This window comes from Salmo trutta, chromosome 17 (assembly GCF_901001165.1).
Source record: "Salmo trutta chromosome 17, fSalTru1.1, whole genome shotgun sequence".
In the NCBI taxonomy this organism is placed as follows: Eukaryota; Metazoa; Chordata; class Actinopteri; order Salmoniformes; family Salmonidae; genus Salmo; species Salmo trutta.
Genome location: NC_042973.1, coordinates 55,147,428 through 55,173,265, shown reverse-complemented (window position 1 = coordinate 55,173,265; position 25,838 = coordinate 55,147,428). Strand labels below are relative to the sequence as shown.

Here is a 25,838-nt window from a genome sequence, read left to right as displayed (position 1 = left end):
TCTGTTCGGTTCTCTTTATTGGAAAACTAAGTGATGTTCTCCTTCTTGTTTAAACTCTAAACTCCTTAAATTAATCTAGGATTCCAGAACTACAATCTAGGACTCGATTCTGTAACCAGCACGGACCCAGAGTGATTTTAACTCACTCTCATTACCATTTAGTGGAAAATCCTCAGGCCACCAATGTTTATCCATCTGTAAACTTGCCTGGCGTGTGGTTGGCTGATTCTGGTGGCATTACACTACAATACATAGACATATGCTCCCAGTACATTTGCAGATCAGACATATACAAACATTTCCGGGTGGTATATGCATTTGAACATGTGGCATTTTTTTCTATGGCAGTATTGAGATGTATTGAAATGTCTTTGTTCCAATAACAGAATCCACCACCTACCTCCCTTATGATTCTATTCCTGAATGTCATGCCTGTGCTTTGCGTTCATGAATGAGGTACCATTCCATTCTCAAACCGTCATGTTTGTCAGATAGATCAAACACACACGGCTAGTAATAGAGCGTGGGCTGGGCGGGAACAAAAAAATGAGGGATGCGTCTCAAATGGCTCCATATTCCCTACATAGTGCACTACTTTAGACCAGAGCCCTATAGGCCCGGGCTCTGGTCAAAAGTATTACACTATGTAGGGAATAGGGTACCATTTGGGACACATTTTGGCCTTCATGAATCAGTGTGACATTGTGGTGCTCAGACTGAATCAATTGAAGCAGTGCTGCAGCCCTTTTCAGCAGAGAACAGAACTTCAATAGATTGCACGTTTGAATGAATGGAACCAGAAGAGAAGTGCAAATCCACCTCTCTTCCTCTGAACTTGAACTACTACGAATGAAGTCCCCTCGAAGAAAAAACATTAACAAACTTGCACACACACACTTGCATGTGCATGCCCACACACCATCAGCTCAAATGGGGTCGCCTTCCAAACATCAGCTGCCAGCTGTATGGAGTGAAAGCCCTGGGTCTTGGGTCAACTGTGCACCGTCGTAATCACAACTAAATGAGGAGGCCCTACTTTGTGCACGAGTGTAAAAGAATAAGAAGGACCCCTCTGGCTACCCGTCTCCCTTAGGCTCACCACTCTTCAACCTGGGGCCGCTATTCACAAATAGTCTCATCTCAGAGGAGTGCTGATCTAGGATCAGTTATGCTTTTTGAATAATAATGAATACGATGAAATGGGTAGGGTGAACCTCATTCTAGATTAGCACTCCTACTCTGAGATGCTTTATGAGTACAGGCCTTGATGTATGTAACCATGGAACTGTGATTAAGGAAACTGCTATTTAAATACTGCTTTGCATTGTTTGTTTGACTGGCACACACACACACACACACACACACACACACACACACACACACACACACACACACACACACACACACACACACACACACACACACACACACACACACACACACACACACATACACACATACACACATACACACACAGTTTGACTGGAAGAGCAGAAAGGCTAGAGGCTGTACAAGATCCTGTAAGACAATGGAAAGATTCCATTGTGCTGCCTGTCTTAAGACTGTTGATCAAACACTGACAGCACAGGGAGGGAACGTAAGCCCCTCTACATTATTCATAGAAGAGAAGGGAATGGCACAATAGGAGAGAACTTTAAACGTGTATCTGTTGTGATGTAGAGTGAAGATTTGAGGTACACTACATGACCAAAAGCATGTGGACACCTGCTCGACGAACATCTCATTACAAAATCATGGGAATTAATATGGAGTTGGTCTCCCCTTTGCTGCTATAACAGCCTCCACCCTTCTGGGAAGGCTTTCCACTAGATGTTGGAACATTGCTGCGAGGACTTGTTTCCATTCAACCACAAGAGCATTAGTGAGATCGGCCACTGATGTTGTGCGATTAGGCCTGGCTCGCAGTCAGCGTTCCAATTCATACCAAAGATTTTCGATGGGGTGGAGGTCAGGGTTCTGTGCAGGCCAGTCAAGTTCTTCCATACCGATCTTGACAAAACATTTCTGTATGGACCTCGCTTTGTGCATGGGGGCATTGTCATGCTGAAACCGTAAAGGGCCTTCCCCAAACTGTTGCCACAAAGTTGGAAGTACAGAATCGTCTAGAATGTCATTGTATGCTGTAGCATTAAGATTTCCCTTCATAGGTCCTCCCGATTGGAGCAGCGGTCTAAGGCACTGCACTGCTTGAGGCGTCACTACAGATCCGGGTTCGATGCTGGGCTGTGTTGCAGCCGGCCACGACCGGGAGACACATGAGGAGACACACAATTGGCCCAGCGGTTAGAGGAGGTATTGGCCGGCCGGGATGTTCTTGTCCCATCGCGCTCTAGCGACTCCTGTGGCGGGCCGGGAGCATGCACTCTGACACCAGTTGTACAGTGTTTTCTCCAACACGTTGGTGTGGCTGGCTTCCGGGTTAAGCGAGTATGTGTAAAGAAGCAGTGCGGCTTGGCAGGGTCGTGTTTTGGAGGACTCATGGATCTCGACCTTCGCCTCTCACGAGTCCGTACAGGAGTTTCAGCGATGGGACAAGACTAACTACCAATTGGATAAACGAAACTAGGGAGAAAATGGGGTAAAAAAAACATGAAAACCGTCCACAGACCGTTATTCCTCCTCCACCAAACTTTACAGTTGGCACTATGCTTTAGGGCAGGTAGCGTTCACCTGGAATCCGCTAAACCCAGATTCGTCCTTTGGACTGCGGACAATCACTCGCGTGATCTCTGGAGCGTTTCCACTGCTCCAGAGTCCTATGGCAGCGAGCTTTACACCACTCCAGCCGACACTTGGAATTGGGCATGGTGATCTTAGGCTTGTGTGCGGTTGCTGGGCCATAGAAACCCATTGCTTCCAGAGGCAGTTTGGAACACGGTAGTGAGTGTTGCAATCGAGGACAGACGATTTTTACGCCCTACGCACTTCAGCACTCGGCGGTCCCGTTCTGTGAGCTTGTGTGGCCTATCACTTCGTGGCTAAGCCATTGTTGCTCCTATACGTTTCCACTTCACAATAACAGCACTTACAGTTGACCGGGGCAGCTCTAGCAGGGCAGAAATTTTACGAACTGACTTGTAGCATCCTATGATGGTGCAACGTTGAAAGTCACTGAGCTCTTCAGTTAGGCCATTCTACTGCCAATGTTTGTTTGTGGAGATTGCATGGTTGTGTGCTCGATTTATTTCTACACCTGCCAGGAATAAGTGTGGCTGAAATAGCCCGAATCCACAAATTTGAAGAGGTGTCCATATACTTTTGTATGTACAGTGTAGTTTGAGGTCAGTTGTACCAGCTTTCCCAATAATCAAAACAACAGTTACATAATTTCTAAAATTACATGTCAAGACTCTGGGTGTTTCTCAATATGCATACTACCGTGCTCAACACTCTCATGCTCTGAGTGCATTCTCCGACGACGTTCTCTTGAGCATGTTCTTGTGAGGACGAGAGTGTGAAGAATGCATAAAACATTACATTAGAGAAGCATTTGCACTACTGTACTACCTTACGCTTCACCTCCCTATTCACTTATCCTTCTTCCAGCCAGGACAATGGCAACAATAGACGAAACAAGATATACACAAAGCAAAAGTTTTACTTCATAATTATCAGCTAAATATATGAATCGTAATAATCCAGCTAGTTAAACAGGCAAAAATGACCAAAAACTAAGATTATGCAAGATAGGTTCTTTGTGGCTATCTGGCTAGCTAACAGTAGTAGCTAGCCAGTTAGCCCTATTGACTTATTATGGGCTTGTGATCTAAGGTAAACATGCTAAAATTAGCACAGCATGTATTTATTAACGTATCAAGATAAAATATTATAGTCAGGCAACATATGAGTTGTGAATAGGCAACATTTCATTCCAAAGTCGGAATGTATTTTCTCTCGCTTCAGCTCAAATAATGGCCACCATTGATTTCGCATACTTTGATTTGGACTCATACTCAGACCCTCCCGTTCTCCAATTTGCGTGATCGGAGCATGGTAGTATGCATTTTGAGAAACACCCTTTGTCTCCCTGACTCATAGATTGATTCACTGTAGTGACTACTGTATACTGCTATACAAAGCCATCAACACACACACTCACCTGTTTGTAAAGCCAGTTACTCTTAATTTCCGCTGCATTGGGGTTCCTTCTTATCGAGTTAGATCTCTTACCAAAGTTGTGAATTTTCTTAGAGGATCTTGAGGGCTGAAAATGAGTAAATTATACACTCACATTTATATTAAGTTACTCTAGAATCTAGATCATTATAGTTTGTCCCTTCATGTGTGTGTTTGTGTGAGTGTGTGTTAGAATAATTTGTATGTGTTAGAATAATGACTTAAGTGTTCTACTCTGAAATTGTAGGATAGGGTGAAATGTTGGATAATTAGGAGAAGATAAAACCAGGATGTGGGTAGATCTGTTAGTATTGTCATACTATGATGTTATATTTTTTAGTAGGGATGTAAATAGTGAAGTTGTAGAGTAGATAATAGAAAATCATTAGAGGGTTTCAAACCAAGAGGGTCCCAACGGGGGAGGGGAGGTGAAAGCCTTGAAGAATGTGACAACTTTTATCGTTCTTTGTGGTTAGTGGAAAAGTACTGGTTGTTTGAGAAGGGAGTGGTCTAAAGATAGGAATGTATCTGTGTATTACAAAAGGACTGAGTCCTCATTTTTGACTTTAGAGCCCTCATGAATAAAGATCTTTGAATCTTTTTTATAAAATCTGAGACTTTGCCCAATTATTAGTGATCCCAGAGTCTTACAAACCTATGGGAATTGGTTAAAGGTTAAATGCATGATTGGAATTGAAAATTCCCTTAAGTGTGCGTGAGCGTGCGTGTGTGTGAGTAATCACTATAACTCACTCTTGCTGCGGGGCTACTGGGGTGAGTAGCGTAGTCTGAGCCGCCTGTGTAGTTGGAGGTCTCCCTACTCATGGTGCTCATTGGGCACTCCTTCTCATTCGCTGGCGCTTTGGGGCTGGACCTACACAACAGGAAATAAAAGTGGTAGGAAATTATCAAAGACGAGCTCACATAATTCCGTATTCTACATATTAGAGGCATGTTTGATCTACATAAGGTACTTCTAAAGCAAAACTTTCTCGAAGCCTCTCAGAGTCAATCATTCTTGGCCTACATCACTGCTGCATAAACTGCTGGAGCTCAATTTGTCAGCCAGACTTCTACAGCCCATTTAAAGTTGTTAGAGAGACAAGGCAGGGAAATGTATGTGCAGTGACATGAACAGAGTAATTGGCTTGATTCAGAGGGGCCATGTTAAGCTTATTATAGCTGAGGGCTGAGGCTTTCAACTGCTGTAGACTGACTCCCTGAGCACAGTGTAGATGTGTTAAGTGAGGTCAATTTGACTGATAAAAAAGTGGGTCTTGCTGAAAGGCTGGAAAGTTTTAAAAGTCAAGTTTAAATAAAAAAAAAAGGTTAAACGTCCATTTTAATATATACCCTTGATGGGACTCCTTGCAGTGAAATAACAGCAAGTGTTTTGTCCCATAGAGATGTTCTGTCTTAGCCTATAATCTGTAGCTATGGTACAATGTTGTGGTCTACAAGGAATGACACTATAAAAAGAGAATTGAACAAAAATACTGCCGTAAAAAAACAACAATGAATCTTTTGAATATATTGGGTTTCAGGTCAGTGAACAAGGAAAGTCAGAAACCCTGGTTCCAGCTGCACTGTGGGACAGTCTACAACACCTCCTCATTCTAACTCAATTCAGCCATACAGTAGCCCAATCCATACCCGCACATATACTACCACCCAATACATCCACTCCTCCCTCCCTCAACTCATCCATCCTTTGTTCCTCCCTCAATCCACCAATACATCTCTCCGTTTATCCACAAATGACCCTTCAGTGACCCTTTAATATCAAACTCAGATTTGAGTAGTAAGTCTGCATGCTTTTGCTCAACAGAACAGGGGTAGATAGGACAACAGGTAGGTAGGTAAACACAGAGGAGAGTGAGCAACAGGAGGTTTACACCAACATACAATACTGGGAGGGTCATACAGCAGTAGCCTAGCACCAGATCTACTTGTGCTGAATATTGCCCTCCCAAGAAAAAAGGCAGTAACTGCTCATAGCACGGAACTGAGAAAAATGGCTTCAAAGTTTTTTAATTGTCCAGCCAAATTAATTCAAGGGAGATCATTGGAGATGTAGTGTTCTGTTGCTTTACTATGAGTAAATGTTTTATTCATGTTGACTCTGACATCTGACATGACCCTTGACCCTTAAAACGGCAGTTACTGCCTTCTTCCTTGCCATGATATGTTATACATTGCAGGGCAATACCAAAGCAAAGAGCAGTATCTGCCATTTTAATTTGTTAGTTTATTATACTTTTTATTTATACTATTAACAAAATAGCAGTGTAATTGCTGACAGTGTAACAAAGTTGAAACTGCATAATTTGTGTGTCTTCCACTAAGGTACCAGTTGCATTAACAGTTGAACTCAGAAGTTTACGTACACCTTAGCGAAATACATTTAAAACTCAGTTTTTCACAATTCCTGACGTTTAATCCTAGTAAAAATTCCCTGTCTTAGGTCAGTTAGGCAATGCTACCAAATACTAATTGAGTATATGTAAACTTCTGACCCACGAGGTATGTGATAAAAGAAATAAAAGCTGAAATATATAATTCTCTCTACTATTATTCTGACATTTCACATTCATAAAATAAAAAGTTTACCACTTTATTTTATGAATGTGAAATGTCAGAATAATAGTAGAGAGAATTATATATTTCAGTTTTTACTATTTCAGTTTTTTATTTCAGTTTTTACAGTTTTTACTGTTCGCACATGCTTTTTCAGTTCTGCCCACAAATTTGATATAGTATTAAGGTCAGGGCTTTGTGATGGCCACTCCAATACCTTGACTTTGTTGTCCTTAAGCCATTTTGCCACAACTTTGGAAGTATGCTTGGTGTCATTGTCCATTTGGAAGACACATTTGCGACCAATCTTTAACTTCCTGACTGATGTCTTGAGATGTTGCTTCAATATATTCACATAATTTTCCTGCCTCATGATGCCATCTATTTTCTGAAGTGCACTAGTCCTTCCTGCATCAAAGCACCGCCACAACATGATGCTGCCACCCCCGTGCTTCCCGGTTGGGATGGTGTTCTTCGGCTTGCAAGCCTCCCCCTTTTTCCTCCAAACATAAAGTTGGTTATTATGGCCAAACAGTTCTATATTTGTTTCATCAGACCAGAGGACATTTCTCCAAAAAGTATGATCTTTGTCCCCATGTGCAGTTGCAAACAGTAGTCTGGCTTTTTTATGGTGGTTTTGGAGCAGTGGCTTCTTCCTTGCTGAGTGGCCTTTTAGGTTATGTCGATAAAGGACTCATTTTACTGTGGATATAGAAACTTTTGTACCTGTTTCCTCCAGCATCTTCACAAGGTCCTTTGCTGTTGTTCTGGGATTGAATTGCGCTTTTCACACCAAAGTACATTCATCTCTAGCAGACAGAACGCGTCTCCTTCCTGAGCAGCTGCGTGGTCCCATGGTGTTTATACTTGCGTACTATTGTTTGTACAGATGAACATGGTACCTTCAGGCGTTTGAAAATTGCTCCCACGGACGAACCAGACTTGTGGAGGTCTACAATTTGTTTTCTGAGGTCTTGGCTGATTTATTGAGATTTTCCCATGATGTCAAGCAAAGAGGGACTGAGTTTGAAGGTAAGGCTTGAAATGACTCAAATTATGTCAATTAGCCTATCAGAAGCTTCTAAAGCCATGACATAATTTTCTGGAATTTTCCAAGCTATTTAAAGGCACAGTCAACTTAGTGTATGCACACTTCTGACCCACTGGAATTGTGATACAGTGAATTATAAGTGAAATAATCTGTCTGTAAACAATTGTTGGAAAACTTACTTGTGTCAAGCACAAAGTAGATGTCCTAACCGACTTGCCAAAACTATAGTTTGGTAGAAAAACAAGTTTTAATGACTCCAACCTAAACTTCTGACTTCAACTGTATATCTGAAATGTTTTGTGAGTAGCAGTGCATTTTAAGTGCAGATGCAGAGTTGCGTACTGACTCCCCTATACACTGCACGTCACAGTTGTTAAGTGAACGTATTATGAAGATTGGGACACACAAGTGATGCTCCATGATGATCATAGATTGATTTAATATGAGCATTATTCTGCCCTACAAAGGAAAAGTGCAGTAACTACGAATTTGGTAAAAATCTTTGATCTGTTTTAATAGCCAGGTATACACTGAGTATACAAAACATTACGAGCACCTGCTTTTTCCATGACATAGACTGACCAGGTCAATCCAGGTGAAATCTATGATCCCTTATTGATGTCACTTGTGAAATCCATTGTGTTTTTCACGCTCAACAGTTTCCCGTGTGTAATCATGAATGGTCCACCACCCAAAAGACATCCAGCCATTGGTGTCAACATGGGTCAGTATCCCTTTGGAACGCTTTCAACACCTTGCAGAGTCCATATACCGACACATTGAGGCTGTTCTGAGTGCAAAAGGGGGTGCAACTCAATATTAGGAAGGTGTTCCTAATGTTTTGCTCACTCCGTGTATGTGGTGATGACATAATTTCAAGTCACATTGCAGAGTGGAAAACAGTTCGCTTCAGTTAAAATACTCTTAAGGAAATGGAGAAACTATTACAACTTCAATCTTTAAAAAATGAATTTGTGCTCACAAAGGGGGACCATTATGATTTCTATAGAGATGGCTGTTTGTCAGGCTGGTGGGGCAGAGCTGGGTAGTTGATAATGTGGTGGGACCATGTTAGGCAGGGGGCAAGCAGTGCTTGGGTCGTGTTAATGATTAAGCATGGGTAAAGAGGATTAGCCTAGCTGAGGCTGACTGAGCTTTTTGAGGACAGGACAGAGGTTCTTCATGGTGAGTGATTTTTCATTATCATGATGATGAAAAATACAGCAACTCTTGGTTGGACATGGGGAATTGTCTTAAAAAATGACTATTTATTGTTGAAATCAACACGTTTTGGACTTTCGGCACTTGCCTTCATAAGGCTTCTGGGTAAATTTGAGTGGCGCTTTATGCCCCAGTGCTACAATGCCCACACACAGGGGAGACCACCAATTCCTTCCATCTCTCCTCCATCACGAAGCTCTGCTGTGGTTGTCAACAAGGAACCCCACATGGCTAACTTCACAATTCTTCCAAGTCTTATTTTGGTCTTCTCCAATATTGCTTTCTCCGCTGCTCTGCTGTGGTTGTCAGCAAGTACACGGCACATGGCTTCACATGGTTTCCCTAGCTCTGTTTGTGGCCTCTTTCCATCAACACTTCACTGTGTGGGTTGGTGTATCACTCCTCTGTCACAACACTGTTCTACTCTGTCTGGCATAGTTAGGTTATTATTCAGGATGTCAACAAGTACACCCCACATAGCTAACTTTACAATTCTTCCCTTGTTCTGGTTTAGTAATTCTGTCTTCTCCAATATTGCTTTCTTGTGTGGCTTGGTGCATAGCTCCCCTGTCACAACATTCTTCCTGACTCAGAATGTCAACAAGTACACCCCACATGGTTAACTTCCCAATTCGCCAATGTTCCGGAGCATGTATTTAAATTATTGTACTGTAAACCAATGTATAATACAATACAAATATTACTGTATGTAATGATTTACTCTAATATATTTGTGCATTTATGTCTCGTCTAAAGTAACTTTTTCCAAAAGCAATACTTTAAGTGAGTTTAATTTAAAATGAAGTGTGAGGAGATCCTACATGTCTTATAAAATCTTATAATTATTATAATTATTCTTATAAAAATAGAATCAGGGTGTAATCCCAACTTCATTGCCTGGGTTTCCCAAGCCTCCATCTTACAATGTGACATTTCCAAGATCCAAACTAAGATGAGGTAATCTTTTTTCTGCCCATTTTCCTCCTGAGCGCCGGATTAAACAGTGATATTCAGAAAGGTCTTTATCCAGGGGGTTGGAGGAGAGCGGAAATAATCTTCCTCGGCCTTTTCTCTACTGGTCCCGAGTGAAAGATTTACTCCTATTATTATTTTTTCTCCAATAATAGCCAGCCGATGAGATTTCGGCTTGATTATGCATAAACCAGCCTTATGCAACACATCTCCGTTGTTTAATATTTTTTAGTCCATGATTAGACTTCATCTGTGTCAAAGAAACCATCTCATAAAATTTGGTTGCATCTTTCACTCCGTGAGGAGTAGAATGTGGGTGTAGAGTACAGTGGAATAATCCTGGCAGAACAGACAAGTTGTCACACTAGGCGGTTTTATCTTTTACTGGACTACTTTATGTATTATCAGATTTTACCACTTCATTGTTGCTTTTTTGTATATTTTGGCATTTTTTGTTGTGTTTTTATTATGAGAGCTCAGGTGATTAAGACTTTGCAATGTATAGTGTCCATTACACAAATAAACTTGAAAATGTTAACTTATTCCAGCTCTTTGCTGGGAGCTAAACATAGATGAACTGAAATAAGGCCATAGAGAGGGAAAAACTGAAACGACAGTTGGACATAATGGTGTCACATCTGCTCCCACTACGCCATCCGGTGTTGTCTCTCTCTCTGTCTCTCTCTCTGTCTCTCTGTCTCTCTGTCTCTCTGTCTCTCTCTCTGTCTCTCTCTCTGTCTGTCTCTCTGTCTCTCTCTCTGTCTCTCTGTCTCTCTGTCTCTCTGTCTCTCTCTCTGTCTCTCTGTCTGTCTCTCTGTCTCTCTCTCTGTCTCTCTGTCTGTCTCTCTGTCTCTCTCTCTGTCTCTCTGTCTGTCTCTCTGTCTCTCTCTCTGTCTCTCTCTCTGTCTCTGTGTCTCTCTCTCTGTCTCTCTGTCTCTCTCTCTGTCTCTCTCTCTGTCTCTGTGTCTCTCTGTCTCTCTCTCTGTCTCTGTGTCTCTCTGTCTGTCTCTCTGTCTCTCTCTCTGTCTCTCTCTCTGTCTCTCTCTCTGTCTCTCTGTCTCTCTCTCTGTCTCTCTCTCTGTCTCTGTGTCTCTCTGTCTCTGTGTCTCTCTGTCTGTCTCTGTGTCTCTCTGTCTGTCTCTGTGTCTCTCTGTCTGTCTCTGTGTCTCTCTGTCTGTCTCTGTGTCTCTCTCTCTGTGTCTCTCTGTCTGTCTCTGTGTCTCTCTCTCTGTGTCTCTGTGTCTCTGTGTCTCTCTCTCTGTGTCTCTGTGTCTCTGTGTCTCTCTCTCTGTGTCTCTCTCTCTGTGTCTCTGTGTCTCTCTCTCTGTGTCTCTGTGTCTCTCTGTCTGTGTCTCTCTGTCTGTGTCTCTGTGTCTCTCTGTCTGTGTCTCTCTCTCTCTCTCTCTCTCTCTCTCTCTCTCTCTCTCTCTCTCTCTCTCTCTCTCTCTCTCTCTCTCTCTCTCTCTCTCTCTCTCTCTCTCTCTCTCTCTCTCTCTCTCTCTCTCTCTCTCTCTCTCTCTCTCTCTCTCTCTCTCTCTCTCTCTCTCTCTCTCTCTCTCTCTCTCTCTCTCTCTCTCTCTCTCTCTCTCTCTCTCTCTCTCTCTCTCTCTCAATTCAATTCGCTTTATTGTCATGACGTAACAATGTACATATTGCCAAAGCTTACTTTGGATATTTACAATATAAAAAATAAATAAAAATGAGAATCAAAAATTGTCAACGGGACAACAGTAACAACAATAACCAACGGTCAATATAACCATACATTCAACAATAACAATAATCATACAGTTGAGGACATGTGCAGGTTTATTGGTCTGTCAGACACTGTCCCTCAACTTATGGCAGGCAGCAATGTAGTGCGCTGCCAACCCACAGCTCTCTGCGTCCTCCCCCAACAGGATGGGTAGCCTATCCTCATCAGAGAGGTCTTTAAAACCTTGAATAAGTATTTCAAATTTGGGGAAATGACACTCTCTAATTGTTTTATATTTTTGACATTTTGTCAGGAAATGCAGCTCCGTCTCAGGTTCTGCTGTTGTGCAGTGGTTGCACAGCCTTTCCTCTACAGTTAGCCAGGTTTTCCTGTGTCTACCCTTCTCAATGGCAAGGCTGTGCTCACTGAGCCTGTACTTTGTCAAGGTTTTTCTAAGGTTTTGATCAGTAACCATGGTCAAATATTTAGCCATAGTGTACTGTCGATTTAGGGCCAGATAGCACTGCATTTTGCTTTGTGTTTGTGCTTGTGTTTCCCAATAAGCAATGTAGTTTTGTTTTGACTGTGTTGTAATTTGGTTTATTCTGATTGATTGGATGTTCTGGTCCTGAGGCTTCAGTGTGTTAGTAGAACAGGTTTGCGAACTCAGCCCCAGGACCAGCTGGATGAGGGGACTCTTTTCTTTGCTCAGCTCTTGGCATTGCAGGGCTTGGTAATGATATGAGAGGGGGTCACTGTATTTTAGATGTTTCCAAAACTTAATTGCTCTTTTTTGAGTTTTTATTATTAGTGGATATTGGCCTAATTCTGCCCTGCATGCATTGTTTGTAGTTTTCCTCTGGACACGTAGGAGAATCTTACAGAACTCTGCATGTAGGGTTTCAATGGGGTGTTTGTCCCATTTGATGAAATCTTGTTTTGCAAGTGGACCCCACACCTCGCTGCCATAAAGTGCAATTGGTTCAATGACATATTCAATTAGTTTTAGCCAAATTTTAATAGGTATTTCAATTTGAATTTGCTTTTTAATGGCGTAGAATGCCCTGCGTGCTTTCTCTCTCAGTTCATTCACTGCCTCATTAAGGTGTCCAGTTGAGCTTATTTTTAAACCTAAGTAATTGTAGTGTGTACAGTACTCTATATATTTTGTACCAATTGAGAACTTTGGTCTAATTCCCTGAGATCTGGATCTTCTCTGGAAAATCATTATTTTAGTCTTTTTGGGGTTTACTGCCAGGGCCCAGGTCTGGCAGTACTGCTCTAGCAGGTCCAGGCTCTGCTGTAGGCCAGGTGCTGTGGGTGACAGCAGGCATAGGTCATCTGCGAAGAGTAGGCATTTAACTTCTGAATTGTGGAGACTAACACCAGGGGCTGAGGATTTTTCTAGAATAGTGGCCAATTCGTTAATGTAAATATTGAAGAGTGCAGGGCTCAGATTGCAACCCTGACGAAGGCCCCGCCCCTGGTTAAAGAATTCTGTCCTTTTCTTACCAATTTTAATGCTGCACGTATTGCCAGTATACATTGATTTAATTATGTCATATGTTTTACCCCCTACACCACTTTCAATAACTTTGTAGAACAGTCCTGTATGCCAAATAGAATCAAATGCTTTTTGGAAGTCGATAAAGCAAGTGTATATTTTGGTATTATTTTGGTGGACATGTTTATCTATCAGGGTGTGTAAGGTGTAAATATGATCAGTTGTGCGATGTTTTGGTATAAATCCAATTTGGCTTTTACTCAAGACATTGTGCTTATTAAGGAAGTTTAGAACTCTTACATTGATGATACTACAGAAAACCTTCCCCAGGTTACTGTTCACACAAATGCCTCTGTAATTGTTAGGGTCAAATTTGTCTCCATTCTTAAAGATTGGGGTTATGAGTCCTTGATTCCAGATGTCAGGGAAATAACCTACACTCAGGATCAAATTAAACAATTTTAATATAGCCAATTGAAATTTTGCACTAGTGAGTTTGAGCATTTCATTTAGGATGCCATCAGGTCCGCAGGCTTTTTTAAATTTGAGAGCCTGAAGTTTCTTATAGAGCTCCTGGTCAGTAATTGGGGAGTCCAATGGGTTTTGATTGTCCTTTATAGCTTTTTCTAATCCATTCAACTTCTCATGGATTTGGCGTTGTTCTGCGTTTGTGTCAATTTGAACGGTGTTGTAGAGTGTTTTGAAATGGGTTGTCCATATGTCACCATTTTGTATTGCTAATTCCTCTTGTTTAGATTTTTTTTGTTTTTTCCAATTTTGCCAAAAGTTGTTTGTGTTTATGGACTCCTCAATTAGTGTCAGCTGCTTGCTGTTGTACTGTGCTTTTTTGGTTCTGAGTGTACGTTTATAGAGTTTTAAAGTCTCACAGTAATGAAGGCGTAATTCACCATTATTTGGGTCTCTGTGCTTTTGGTTGGATAGTGTTCTAAGTTTTTTCCTTATAATTTTACAATCTGCATCAAACCAGTTGTCATCTGTGATTTTTTTAGTTTTGTTTTTTATCAATTTCAATTGTGCTTCTTTTGCCGTTTGCCTGAATATATAGTTGATGTTTCGTACTGCTAGATTGATGCCTTCTTTACTGTGAGTGAATGTGGTATCCAGAAAGTTATCTAAGAGTGTTTGGATATTTTGGTTCCAGGTTGCTTTCTGGTATTCTTCTGTGCTGTTTTGGGCCCATCTGTATGAATTTCTGATGTTGTACAGCTTACTGGGCTGTGAATGTGTGGTTGTTTCCAGGTCTGTTCTTTTGAGGAACAACGTAATTTGGCTGTGATCAGACAGAGGTGTTAGTGGCTTGACAGTGAATGAGCTGAGAGAGAAAGGGTCCATGTCTGTGATCATATAGTCTACTGTACTGTGGCCAAGAGGTGAGCAGTAGGTGAATCTCCCCAAAGAGTCCCCCCGTAACCTACCATTGACAAAGTACAGACCCAGGCTTCTACAGAGCTGCAAAAGATCCCTTCCGTTTTTGTTGACGGTGCTGTCACTGTTGTTTCTATGGGGGAGATTAAGATAGTTAGAAACAGTATGGCCTGTAATAAAGCTGTCCCCTCGTGTGCTCGTTAGATCAGGTAGTGTTCCTGTGCGCGCATTTGTGTCCCCACAGATGAGCACATTTCCCTGGGCCTGGAAATGGCACGTCTCTACCTCGAGGGTGGGGAAGATCTCCTCTGAGTAATATGGGGATTCTGAGGGGGGGATATATATTGCGCAAAGGAACACATCTTTTCCTGTCAGTACAAGTTCTTTTTTTAGTTTTAACCAAATGTGGTATTTGCCAATTTTGAGGGGATCAATTAGATTTTGTAGTTCGGATTTGTACCAAATGATCAATCCTCCAGAGTCTCTGCCTCTATTGACAGAGCTGTGTTTCTGTGATGGCACAATGACCTCTCTGTAGCCTGTGGGACAGTGAGTGACAACGTCAGCCTTACACCATGTCTCCTGCAGAATGATGACGTCAACATCTTTCAGATTTTTGTTGAACTCCAGTGCTAAACTCTTCAGACCAAAGGTTGATGAGTTTAGACCCTGAATGTTCCACATGCTAACTGATAGTGATTTCATGTTGCAAAAAGAAAGAGTAGCAGTCAGAAATACAGTAACGATTAACTAATAAGTTGTTAAGAGCGAGATAAACAGGATATCAGCTAACATTTATTCTGTTATTCTGTTAAATATTCCTATTCATTGAACAAGTAAATTCTAGTACAATAGGTGTGTGTGTGTGTGTGTGTGTGGTGTGTGTGTGTATGCGTCCGTGTGTGTTTAGTGCAGTTTGGTGCAGATGTATTGGAGGAGCTGTTTAATCTCACTTAATCCTACAGGGTTCTCCTGTCCTCTGACGACCTCCGCGTAGCTGCGCTGGTCCTGCTGTTGGGCCCTGTGAGGTGGAGGGGGGCCAGGTCTGGGCTGTGGGACTTCCTCTCTGGTCTGGTAGGGGTGGTGGTCTGGTGCGGGATAATAGGCTGGGCCCGGTCTGGTCTGGCTAAGCCGATGGAAGTGGTGATGCTCTGGGGGTGGGTGGGGCCTGTGGGGTGCACTGGGTCTGGTGTGGCGTTGAAGGGGCCTGGGGCTCCTTGGTGGTGCAGTGGTCTGGTAGGGGTCTCTGGGTGCTCCTCTGTCCAGTACAGCATGGGGTGTTTGTCTACCAAGTGCTACGTCCTTTAGGGACTTGGCAAACATCCCTACTGTCTGCTTCCTCAGGTGGGAGTGGTCGTGTAGATGCTCTGGGGTGATTGTTGGGTGGTGATCAATGTGTATGTTCGGGAGTAGGCCACACCCTCTGGTGATGTCAGCGTTGACTTTCTGGATGGTACGGGGATGAAAGTCTTTGCGGGGCAGCAGAGTGGAGATGGTGATGTGGGAGTTGGGGAACCACTCAGAGGCCCTCTCTGCTACTCTGTTGACCAGGCTGCCTACTCTCTCCTGCTCCTCTCGCAGGTTGTTGGTGCCGGTGTGAATAATAATGTGGCCTGGTGTGCCAAAGTCAGGCTGGGACAGGATGTGGAGTGCATCTTGTGTTTTTGGGCACCATATTTTGCGCACCTTGTGTTGGGGGAAGAGTTTATCTTCTTGAATGAATTTCCCATTTGAGTCAATGAGGATGGCCACCTCAGTGGGTTTTACCAGATTGGTGCGTTTTCGGTCTGGGGCTGGAGTAGACAGGGCCTGTGTACATGGAGGGGTGTGTGGGGGTGTGTCAGGGGGGGCCAGAGAGCTTCTCTCTGTAGTAGGTGTCTCTATGTGGGCCTCTTTGTTGACTGGGGGTGTGGGTAAAGTGTTGTCGGTATGGGGGGGGATTGTGGGTAAAGGTGGGTCAGTGGGGTTGTTAGGGGTGGTGAGGGGCTGCAGCTTCTCTCTGGGAGTCTCTACAGTCTGTTCTCTCTGCTGTAGCACCCTCTTGATGACAGACAACTCCTTTGCCATCTCCTCCTTTACCTGCACTAGCTCTCTCCTCATGGTGGCCTTTACCTCCTCAAGCGCTGTGGTAAGGCTCTCTCTCAGCTCCTGGACAGAGTTCTTCAGCTGGGTCCTGCACTGGTTGATCTGGTCCTGTAGAAGCTCTGTGTCTGGGCTGGAGGTGGTGTAGCTGGGGGGCTGCTCCTTCAGCTCAGTAACCCATACCTCTAACAGAGCCAGCCTGTCTCTCAACAGGCTGATGGTAGTGTGGTCTTGGCTCTGGTGGTTGTAGGCAGGCAGGGGGGAGGATAGTCCTGCTGTTGGGGTGCCTGAGGTGAGGGGAGAGGTCGGGGTGCTGTCCTTGTCTTTTTTACTTTCTGCTATCTTCATTAGGGTGGGGAAGTCCTGCACAACAGAGCTGAGTGCAGCCTCACTGCCCTGGACCATGATAGTGCCGTTCTGATACATGTTTACCGTCAGAAACCTGTTTTCCTGGTCCTTATCGCTGTCCTCAAAAATGTGGATTTGTCTTCCCTTGCAGATGCCTTTCTTCGTGGTGTAGCTGAAATGGCTAGTTACAGCTGTATGCCAGGCAGTAGTGTGGTCTGTGTAAAATAGCAGGTTTGTAACAGTCCCGTTTTGTGAGCAGTCGGCAAACAAAGTTTCTGGGTTCTCCCTCAGAATTCGGTGTTTAAAGTTGATTCTTCCCTTCTCTGATTTTATTTCTGCTGGGTATTCAAAAAACAACGGAGAAAGTCTCTCAGTCTCTGCCGTTGCTGTCGATGCTAGCGCTGCCTCAGTGGCCATGTTGCTATGGTTACCACCAGTAAACGGTTAGAGCTAGACGGTGAGCTAGCTGACAGATTTGAATTTGGCTAGCTACCACGATGAAGATTGGTCTTTTTACTCACTCTCTGTCAATCTTTTCCTCCTGTTTTGATCTTCAGTTGTACAATTAGATTACCTATACATTTTTTGCTAATTTAGTCGTGTCAATCTCGCTCTTAACAACCAAATAGTTATAACAAGTCAGGAGCTGTTCTTCTGCATGACTTCTCAATGTATCTCTCTCTCTCTCTCTCTCTCTCTCTCTCTCTCTCTCTCTCTCTCTCTCTCTCTCTCTCTCTCTCTCTCTCTCTCTCTCTCTCTCTCTCCTCTCTCCTCTCTCTCTCTCTCTCTCTCTCTCTCTCTCTCTCTCTCTCTCTCTGCTCTTCTCTCATTCTCTCTCCTCTCTCTCTCTCTCTCTCTCTCTCTCTCTCTCTCTCTCTCTCTCTCTCTCTCTCTCTCTCTCTCTCTCTCTCTCTCATTGTGTGGTTGGAGACAGGTGTGCTGGACTCAGAGCAGATCCCTACCAGCTGCAAATCGTCCCATAAATCAAGACCTCTACATATACTCTTTCCTGCCACCTCCACGCTGCCAGATCGTAATCTCTGCTCATTACCTCTCTGTCTCCTGTTCCACATCTCAACACCAACCACCTTGCTCTGGATATCACTCACCCCCATTACCTTGGATTCCCCTCAGGACCTGTTCCCCAGTTCCCCGGAGCGGAGGCAGCATTCCGGGAACTCAAGCACAGCTTCACTTCTGCTCCAATCCTTACCCAGCCAGACCCAGAACTCCAGTTTGTCCTCAAGGTGGACGCTTCCGACACCGGGGTAGGTGCAGTTCTGTCTCAATGTTCTCCCGCGGATCAGAAGCTCCATCCTCGTGCCTTCTTGTCCCGCAAGCTCTCACCTCCAGAGAGAAATGTTGACGTTTTCAACCGGGAACTCTTGGCTGTTAAGGTTCAGGGTTCAATACTTCCCTTCATTGTGTGGACGGATCATAAAAGTCTTGCCTACATCCAGACTGCCAAGCGTCTCAACACTCGGCAGGCCAGGTGGGCATTGTTTTTTGGAAGATTCAACTTCACACTCACTTATCGCCCTGGATCTAAGAATACCAAGCCTGATGCCCTCTCTCGTCAGTTCACCGCAGACAACAAAGGTTCCGAGCCTGAGACCATTATGCCATCCTCCTGCATCGTTGCTGCTGTCTCCTGGGAGATTGAGTCTCGTGTTCGTCGGGCTCAGCTGACCCAGCCTGATCCTAGAAACGGCCCGTGTAAGGCTCTGTTTGTGCCAGATTCAGTTCGTTCTGATGTTCGTTCTGATGTTCTACTCACCTCACCTGTCACCCTGGCATGAACCGGACAGTCGCCTTCCTGCGTCAGCGATTTTGGTGGCCCACCATGGAGAGAGACACTCGGGAATTCATATCAGCCTGCTCAGTCTGTGCCTGGAATAAAACCTCCACCAAACCTACATCTGGTCTGCTTCATCCTCTTCCCATACCTAGTCGTCCCTGGTCACACATAGCTTTGGACTTCGTCACTGGGCTTCCCCCATCAAATGGTAACTTAGTCATCCTCACTATTACTGACCGATTTTCTAAAGCGGCCCACTTCATTCCCCTTTCCAAGCTTCCGTCCTCCAGGGAGACTGCGGACCTGCTGGAATCCTATGTTTTGCGGCTGCATGGAATCCCCAGTGACATTGTTTCTGACAGAGGACCCCAGTTTACATCCCAGGTATGGAGAGCCTTCTGCACAGCTCTGTGTAGGGTGGAGTATGCCCACAACACTCTCATCAACGCCTCATCAGGTATGTCTCCCTTTTGAGTGTGCTCTGGGTTACCAACCTCCCTTGTTCCCTTCCCAAGAGGTTGAAGTAGCGGTGCCCTCAGTCCAGGACCACATGCACCATTGTCGTCGCACCTGGAGGAGGGCCCGGGCTGCCCTTCTTCGTGCCTCCGCCAGGACCCAATCCAAGGCTAACCGTCATCGTGCTGCAGCTCCAGTCTACACCCCAGGCCAAAGGGTATGGCTTTCTTCGAAGGACCTGTGGTTTCAAAAAAACTAGCTCCCAGATTCATTGGCCCCTTTGAAATTGATCATGTCATCAACCCCACTGCTGTTCATCTAAAACTCCCTGACTCTCTCAAAATTCTCCCCACCTACCATGTTTCATTAATCAAACCAGTCTGCTCCAGTCCTTTGTCCTCTCCTGCAGCTGCTCCTCCACCCCTTGTCTTATCAACGACCATCCTGCCTATACGTTCCAGCGGCTCATGGATGTGCGCCATCAGGGCCGCGGGTAGCAGTATCTGATGAACTGGGAAGGATACGGGTCTGAGGAGCGTAGCTGGGTGCCCCGTCGTCACATTCTGGATCCCTCTCACTTACAGAACTTTTACACATCACACCCAGACAAGCCGGGTCGTGCGCCAGGCGTCCGTGGGGGGGGGGGGGGGGGGACGACGACGACGACTGTCACATCTGCTCCCACTACGCCCTCTGCTGTAGATCCGGTGTCGTCCAAACTTGCAGTTCTCCCCCTGTATACTTTCTCTCTCTCGGTGTGATTGTGTGGTTGGAGACAGGTGTGCTGGAGTCAGAGCAGATCCCTACCAGCTGCAAATCATCCCATAAATCAAGACCTCTACATCTACTCTTTCCTGCCACCTCCACGCTGCCAGATCGTAATCTCTGCTCATCACCGCTCTGTCTCTGGCTCCTGTCTCCTGTTCCACATCTCACCACCAACAACTTTGCTCTGGATATTACTCACCACCATTACCTTGGATTCCCCTCAGGACCTGTTCCCCAGTTCTACTCAGCCAACTCCAACCTCACTCTACACTCCTGGTTTTTGCAACTCATCTGAGCTACCCCGGTTCTGCACTCCCCATTTCTCTGTGATCAATAAACTTTTTTGTGCATTCATCCCGGCTTCCTCTTCTGAGTCCGCTCTTGGATTCCCCCCCTTCGCTCATCATAACAAATGGAAGTGCCTCTAATTGTTGTTTTTCACTTATGATGTATGATTGAGACATTGTAGTTATCACACTGAAAATTGGGCTATGGCCCTAGCAGTTCCATACTTACAGAGGGATTTTTATTGTTTTCAAGGAAGAAGTAGGAGAGGGGGAGATACTATTTGTTATGGCATTGATTGAACTTGAACTCAAAAGACAAACAACTAGTTTGAACAGTTGCAACAAGCAATTATGCTCAGAATTCTGAAGGAAGTGAAAGAGACTTGAGTAAGACACCTTCTGCCAGATCAGGTTTTAAGATAGCACAGAAGTGTGAGTCTCTCCTCATCCTCCTCTGCTACTCGTGGCAGTTGTGAAAGTGAACATGTTCTAGGAGGGCTATCTATCAGGGGGCCAGGCTTTGCTTGGCAGAGAAGGTGGGAACACCATACAAATAGAATGACCAGAACAGACATTCCCATTCATGAAATGCACCATGATGGGTCCTTCCGTTCTAACTAATTCTAATGAACACAATGAACATGTATCAGGGGGGCAGGTATAGCTGGGGTTGGCAGGTAAAGTGAGCTCTGAAGGGAGCCAGTGCTCTAAAAAAGGATTAAATAGGTTTCAGCAATATAGTAAATTACTTCACCTCTCGTTGGATTATAGTCAGGGTCTTCAGTTCTACCTCAAGACCAAAAATGTAATGTAAACTAAAATCATTCCAATCCCGATAAAATTGCAAAAGCGGTTTAACGTATTCATTGGCTGGCTTTAGGGCCATGCAGAGCATCGCTTGGAGAGCAGCTGCCAGCCCGCACGCCTTTTCTCTCACTTTTAGAAAGCAGAGAGTGCCAGTTTGCTTTGCCAGTCAGCCGTTTAGGCAGTGCGCCGATTGCTTTGAATTTGATATGGGCATTTTAACTCTGCCTTTTAAGCCTTTTTGTAATCTGATTGCCAGAGGTTAATTGAATTGGGAATTCGGAGGCAGGGGACCCCTCCTTTTCGGACACCATTCAAAAACAAAATCTGTTTCATTTCTACAAAAATATAGGTTGTGATAGCTGCAATTGATATTTTCATTCATTGGTCCAGTGGGCTAGTGCAATTTTGGTTTCATAGATTGCAATAAAAACAAATACAATTTGGAGCATTTCCCCAAAATACACTATTTTGGCTTTAAAGACAACAATTGTAGGCTATAGGCTAACAGGTGTATTGTCATGCAGTGACAGAATGATAATTGAGATAATGCAAATCATGAATGAATACTTAGTTGGGCTAACTTTTTTGAACTTCTTGCTGTAGGCCTACTTCTTCATCATTCCCTGCCTGCATGGCTAATTCCTATCTATATCATCTTGCTTATCCATTTTCCTGAATTAAAATGTGATATTGTAACAGATCAGTCTTGATGGCAATATGGCATTAAATATTGCTAAGTTATTTAGGCTAGCTATAGTGTGCATGTAGGGCTGTTTGTTTAACTATAATGAGTACACAGATAGTGCAACTGCAGAGTAGGCCACACAATATCAGACAAGGTGGCCCGGGGAAAAATTTGCGAAAGCCGCCCACTCTCATTGGCTACTATGTTGCAATATCAATATTCTCGTTATTTGTTACAATGCTTCAATATTTGCAGAATTGTTCAAATAATGCAGACAGGCAAATGCAAAAATAATACTATCTATACACTACCATTCAAAAATTTGTGATCACTTTGCTTTTCTTTCAAAAACAAGAACATTTCTATTTTTTTGTCCATTAAAATAACATCAAATTGATCAGAAATACAGTGTAGACATTGTTAATGTTGTAAATGACTTTGTAACTAGGAACAGCTGATTTCTTTAGGGAATAACTAAATAGGTGTACAGAGGCCCATTATCAGCAACCATCACTCCTGTGTTCCAATGGCATGTTGTGTTAGCTAATCCAAGTTTATCATTTTAAAAGACTAATTGATAATTAGAAAACCCTTTTTCAATTATATTAGCGCAGCTGAAAACTGCTGTACTTATTAAAGAAGCAATAAAACTGGCCTTTAGACTAGATGAGTGTCTGGAGCATCAGACTTTGTGGGTTCAATTACAGCCTCAAAATGGCCAGAAACAAAGCACTTTCTTCTGAAACTCGTCAGCCTATTCTTGTTCTGAGAAATGAAGGCTATTCCATGCGAGAAATTGCCAAAAAACTGAAGATCTCGTACAACGCTGTGACCTACTCCCTTCACAGAACAGCACAAACTGTCTCTAACCAGAATAGAAAGAGGAGTGTGAGGCCCCGGTGCACAACTGAGCAAGAGGACAAGTACATTAGAGTGTCTAGTTTGAGAAACAGACGCCTCACAAGTCCTCAACTGACAGCTTCATTAAATAGTACCCACAAAACACCAGTCTCAATGTCAACAGTGAATAAGCGACTCCGGGATGCTAGCCTTCTAGGCAGAGTTGCAAAGAAAAAGCCATATCTCAGACTGGCCAATAAAAAGAAAATATTAAGATGGCCTAAAGAACACAGACACTGGACAGAGGAAGATTGGAAAAAAGTGATATTGACAGACGAATATAAGTTTGAGGTGTTCGGATCACAAAGAAGAACATTCGTGAGACACAGAAGAAATGAAAAGATGCAGGAGGAGTGCTTGACGCCATCTGTCAAGCATGGTGGGGGGGCAGGTAGCCTAGTGGTTAGAGTGTTGGACTAGTAACCGAAAGGTTGCAAGATCGAATCCCCGAGCTGACAAGTTAAAAATCTGTCATTCTGCCCCTGAACGCTGCTCACTCTTGGATTGCGTCTTACCTGATAGGTCGCTCCTACCAGGTGGCGTGGCGAGAATCTGTCTCTGCACCATGTGCTCTCACCACTGGTGTCCCCCAGGGCTCAGTTCTAGGCCCTCTCCTATTCTCGCTATACACCAAGTCACTTGGCTCTGTCATATCCTCACATGGTCTCTCCTATCATTGCTGCGCAGACGACACACAATTAATCTTCTCCTTTCCCCTTTCTTATAAACAGGTGGCGAATCGCATCTCTGCATGTCTGGCAGACATATCAGTGTGGATGATGGATCACCACCTCAAGCTGAACCTCGGCAAGACAGAGCTGTTCTTCCTCCTGGGGAAGGACTGCCCTTTCCATGATCTCGCCATCACGGTGGACAACTCCACTGTGTCCTCCTCCCAGAGTGCTAAGAGCCTCGGCGTGACCCTGGACAACACCCTGTCGTTCTCCACTAACATCAAGGCGGTGACCCGATCCTGTAGGTTCATGCTATACAACATTTGCAGAGTACGACCCTGCCTTACACAGGAAGCGGCGCAGGTCCTAATCCAGGCACTTGTCATCTCCCGTCTGGATTACTGCAACTCACTGTTGGCTGGGCTCCCTGCCTGTGCCATTAAACCCCTACAACTCATCCAGAACGCCGCAGCCCGTCTGGTGTTCAACCTTCCCAAGTTCTCTCACATCACCTCGCTCCTCCGCACACTCCACTGGCTTCCAGTTGAAGCTCGCATCCGCTACAAGACCATGGTGCTTGCCTACGGAGCTGTGAGGGGAATAGCACCTCCGTACCTTCAGGCTCTGATCAGGCCCTACGCCCAAACAAGGGCACTGCGTTCATCTACCTCTGGCCTGCTGGCCCCCCTACCTCTGCGGAAGCACAGTTCCCGCTCAGCCCAGTCAAAACTGTTCGCTGCTCTGGCACCCCAATGGTGGAACAAGCTTCCTCACGACGCCAGGACAGCTGAGTCAATCACCACTGTCGTGTCTTTGGCTATGCCGGATTAAGTGATATGACATGCTAACATAAAATTATTTCTCTGTAATTAATATTACCTGATTAAGCTAATCATGTAAATGTAATTAACTAGAAAGTCGGGGCACCACAGAAGAACGTTTATAGAGCCGTTATCTTCCGAATAAACTCTTAAAATACTTAGTAATATTTTACATCGATAGCAGTCAATATTAACCCTTATCTTATTTTCAGTCTCATAATGAAAGTTGTAAATTCTTGGTTATCTTCACGAACCCTGGCTAACAAGTTGAATCAGCAATACAAAATTGGGTTTAATTATTTATTTACTAAATACCTAACTAATCATACAGAATTACAAATACACAGAATACAATGATGTCATACAGAATTCACCCCTGGTGAACGGAACCTGTATGAAAGCTGGTTACACGAAGGAAAGGGGGTTGGGCTTGAATGAAAGAGCGGGAAGATTTAGGAACACAGAAACAGCAGCTATGCTATCGTAAATACATTATCTTATGCATTCTAAATTACCTCCCATTTGGAAAAGGAAAATGCAATAAATATTTACTCTGAGCTGCGCTTCAGTAGATTGGTCGTAGATGCTGGCCGGGTTGGCCAACAGATCTTCCTGTTACTCGGAAGAATGTCTCTGGTGGTAAATTGGATACGTGGTGGTATCTCCGTCTGGTTGTTAGACTGGATCCGTCGTCCGTCCTTTCCTAGCCCACGTTAGCAGCGGCTAACTCAACGGCTAGGGAGTATCACTTCTGTAGTGAATAAGCTCAAAGTTCATACCAGTTCATACCATAGCTCACGCCAAGGTTGGCTTAGTTCTGTCCTTGATATGGTTTAGTTAACATGTGGGTCCTTCTAACGTAGAGGCTGCAGACCTCCCGTACTGGAACTGCTGGTTATCTTTTCATCAAAGGCTTATATAGTGGAGAGGGGGGAAGGAGGTATTTCATCGTTTATAACCCCTGTCTTCTTCACAGGGTTGGGCCACTGATAGAGCAGGGCACTTTCCTTATGAAAACCCAATTCTCTCATTTGGAAGCTAAAATTACATTTAATCTCCTAACAAACAATTTCAATATCAAACATTTCAATTGCATAACAATTCCATGTGACTCTGATAACTAGAGGGTGTATACTTTCTCAGGTACAGTTTATGTCGTCCTGTCATCAATCATAATGTCTCAGATAACAATGAACTGACATACATACTCATTACGTTATCAAGCATATTTCCAACTGGTTTTATTATCAAAATATGGTTCCTTTCCCCATTTGTTTGATGTTCCCAGACTCTCTATATTTAACAGGACAGCAGTCCTTCAGTAGGGTCAGTAAGAGAGGGGAAGGGAGAAAGGTATTTATGGGGGGGGTCATAAACCACACCCACAGGCCAACGTCATGACACCACCTTCCGTAGACACCTGAAACCCTACCTCTTTAAGGAATACCTGGGATAGGATATAGTAATCCTTCTAACCCCCCCCCCCCACTATTGTAAAGTGGTTGTTCCACTGGATATCATAAGGTGAAAGCACCAATTTGTAAGTCGCTCTGGATAAGAGCGTCTGCTAAATGACGTAAATGTAAATGTAAATGAAGTTAACCCACTCTTCCTAGGCTGTCATAGAAAATAAGAGTTTGTTCTTAACTGACATGCCTAGTTAAATAA

At 44.0% G+C, this 25,838-nt stretch overlaps 1 protein-coding gene across 6 annotated transcripts in view; it reads right to left on the bottom strand.

Annotated features, from left to right (window-relative positions):
• The window catches only part of LOC115152437 (pleckstrin homology domain-containing family A member 5), a 103,381-nt gene that overhangs the window by 35,944 nt on the left and 41,599 nt on the right, over positions 1–25,838 (bottom strand). For 3 of the 6 annotated variants that reach the window (XM_029697319.1, XM_029697321.1, XM_029697320.1), the window contains 2 exons: positions 4,891–5,011; positions 4,121–4,225 (listed from right to left, as the gene is read on the bottom strand). In XM_029697319.1, coding sequence (XP_029553179.1) covers positions 4,121–4,225; positions 4,891–4,971 — 186 coding nt within the window. In that variant the 5' untranslated portion in view covers positions 4,972–5,011. Of the gene's footprint in view, positions 1–4,120; positions 4,226–4,890; positions 5,169–25,838 lie in introns of those variants that run through there. The other 3 variants (XM_029697322.1, XM_029697317.1, XM_029697318.1) reach the window with 3 other exon arrangements.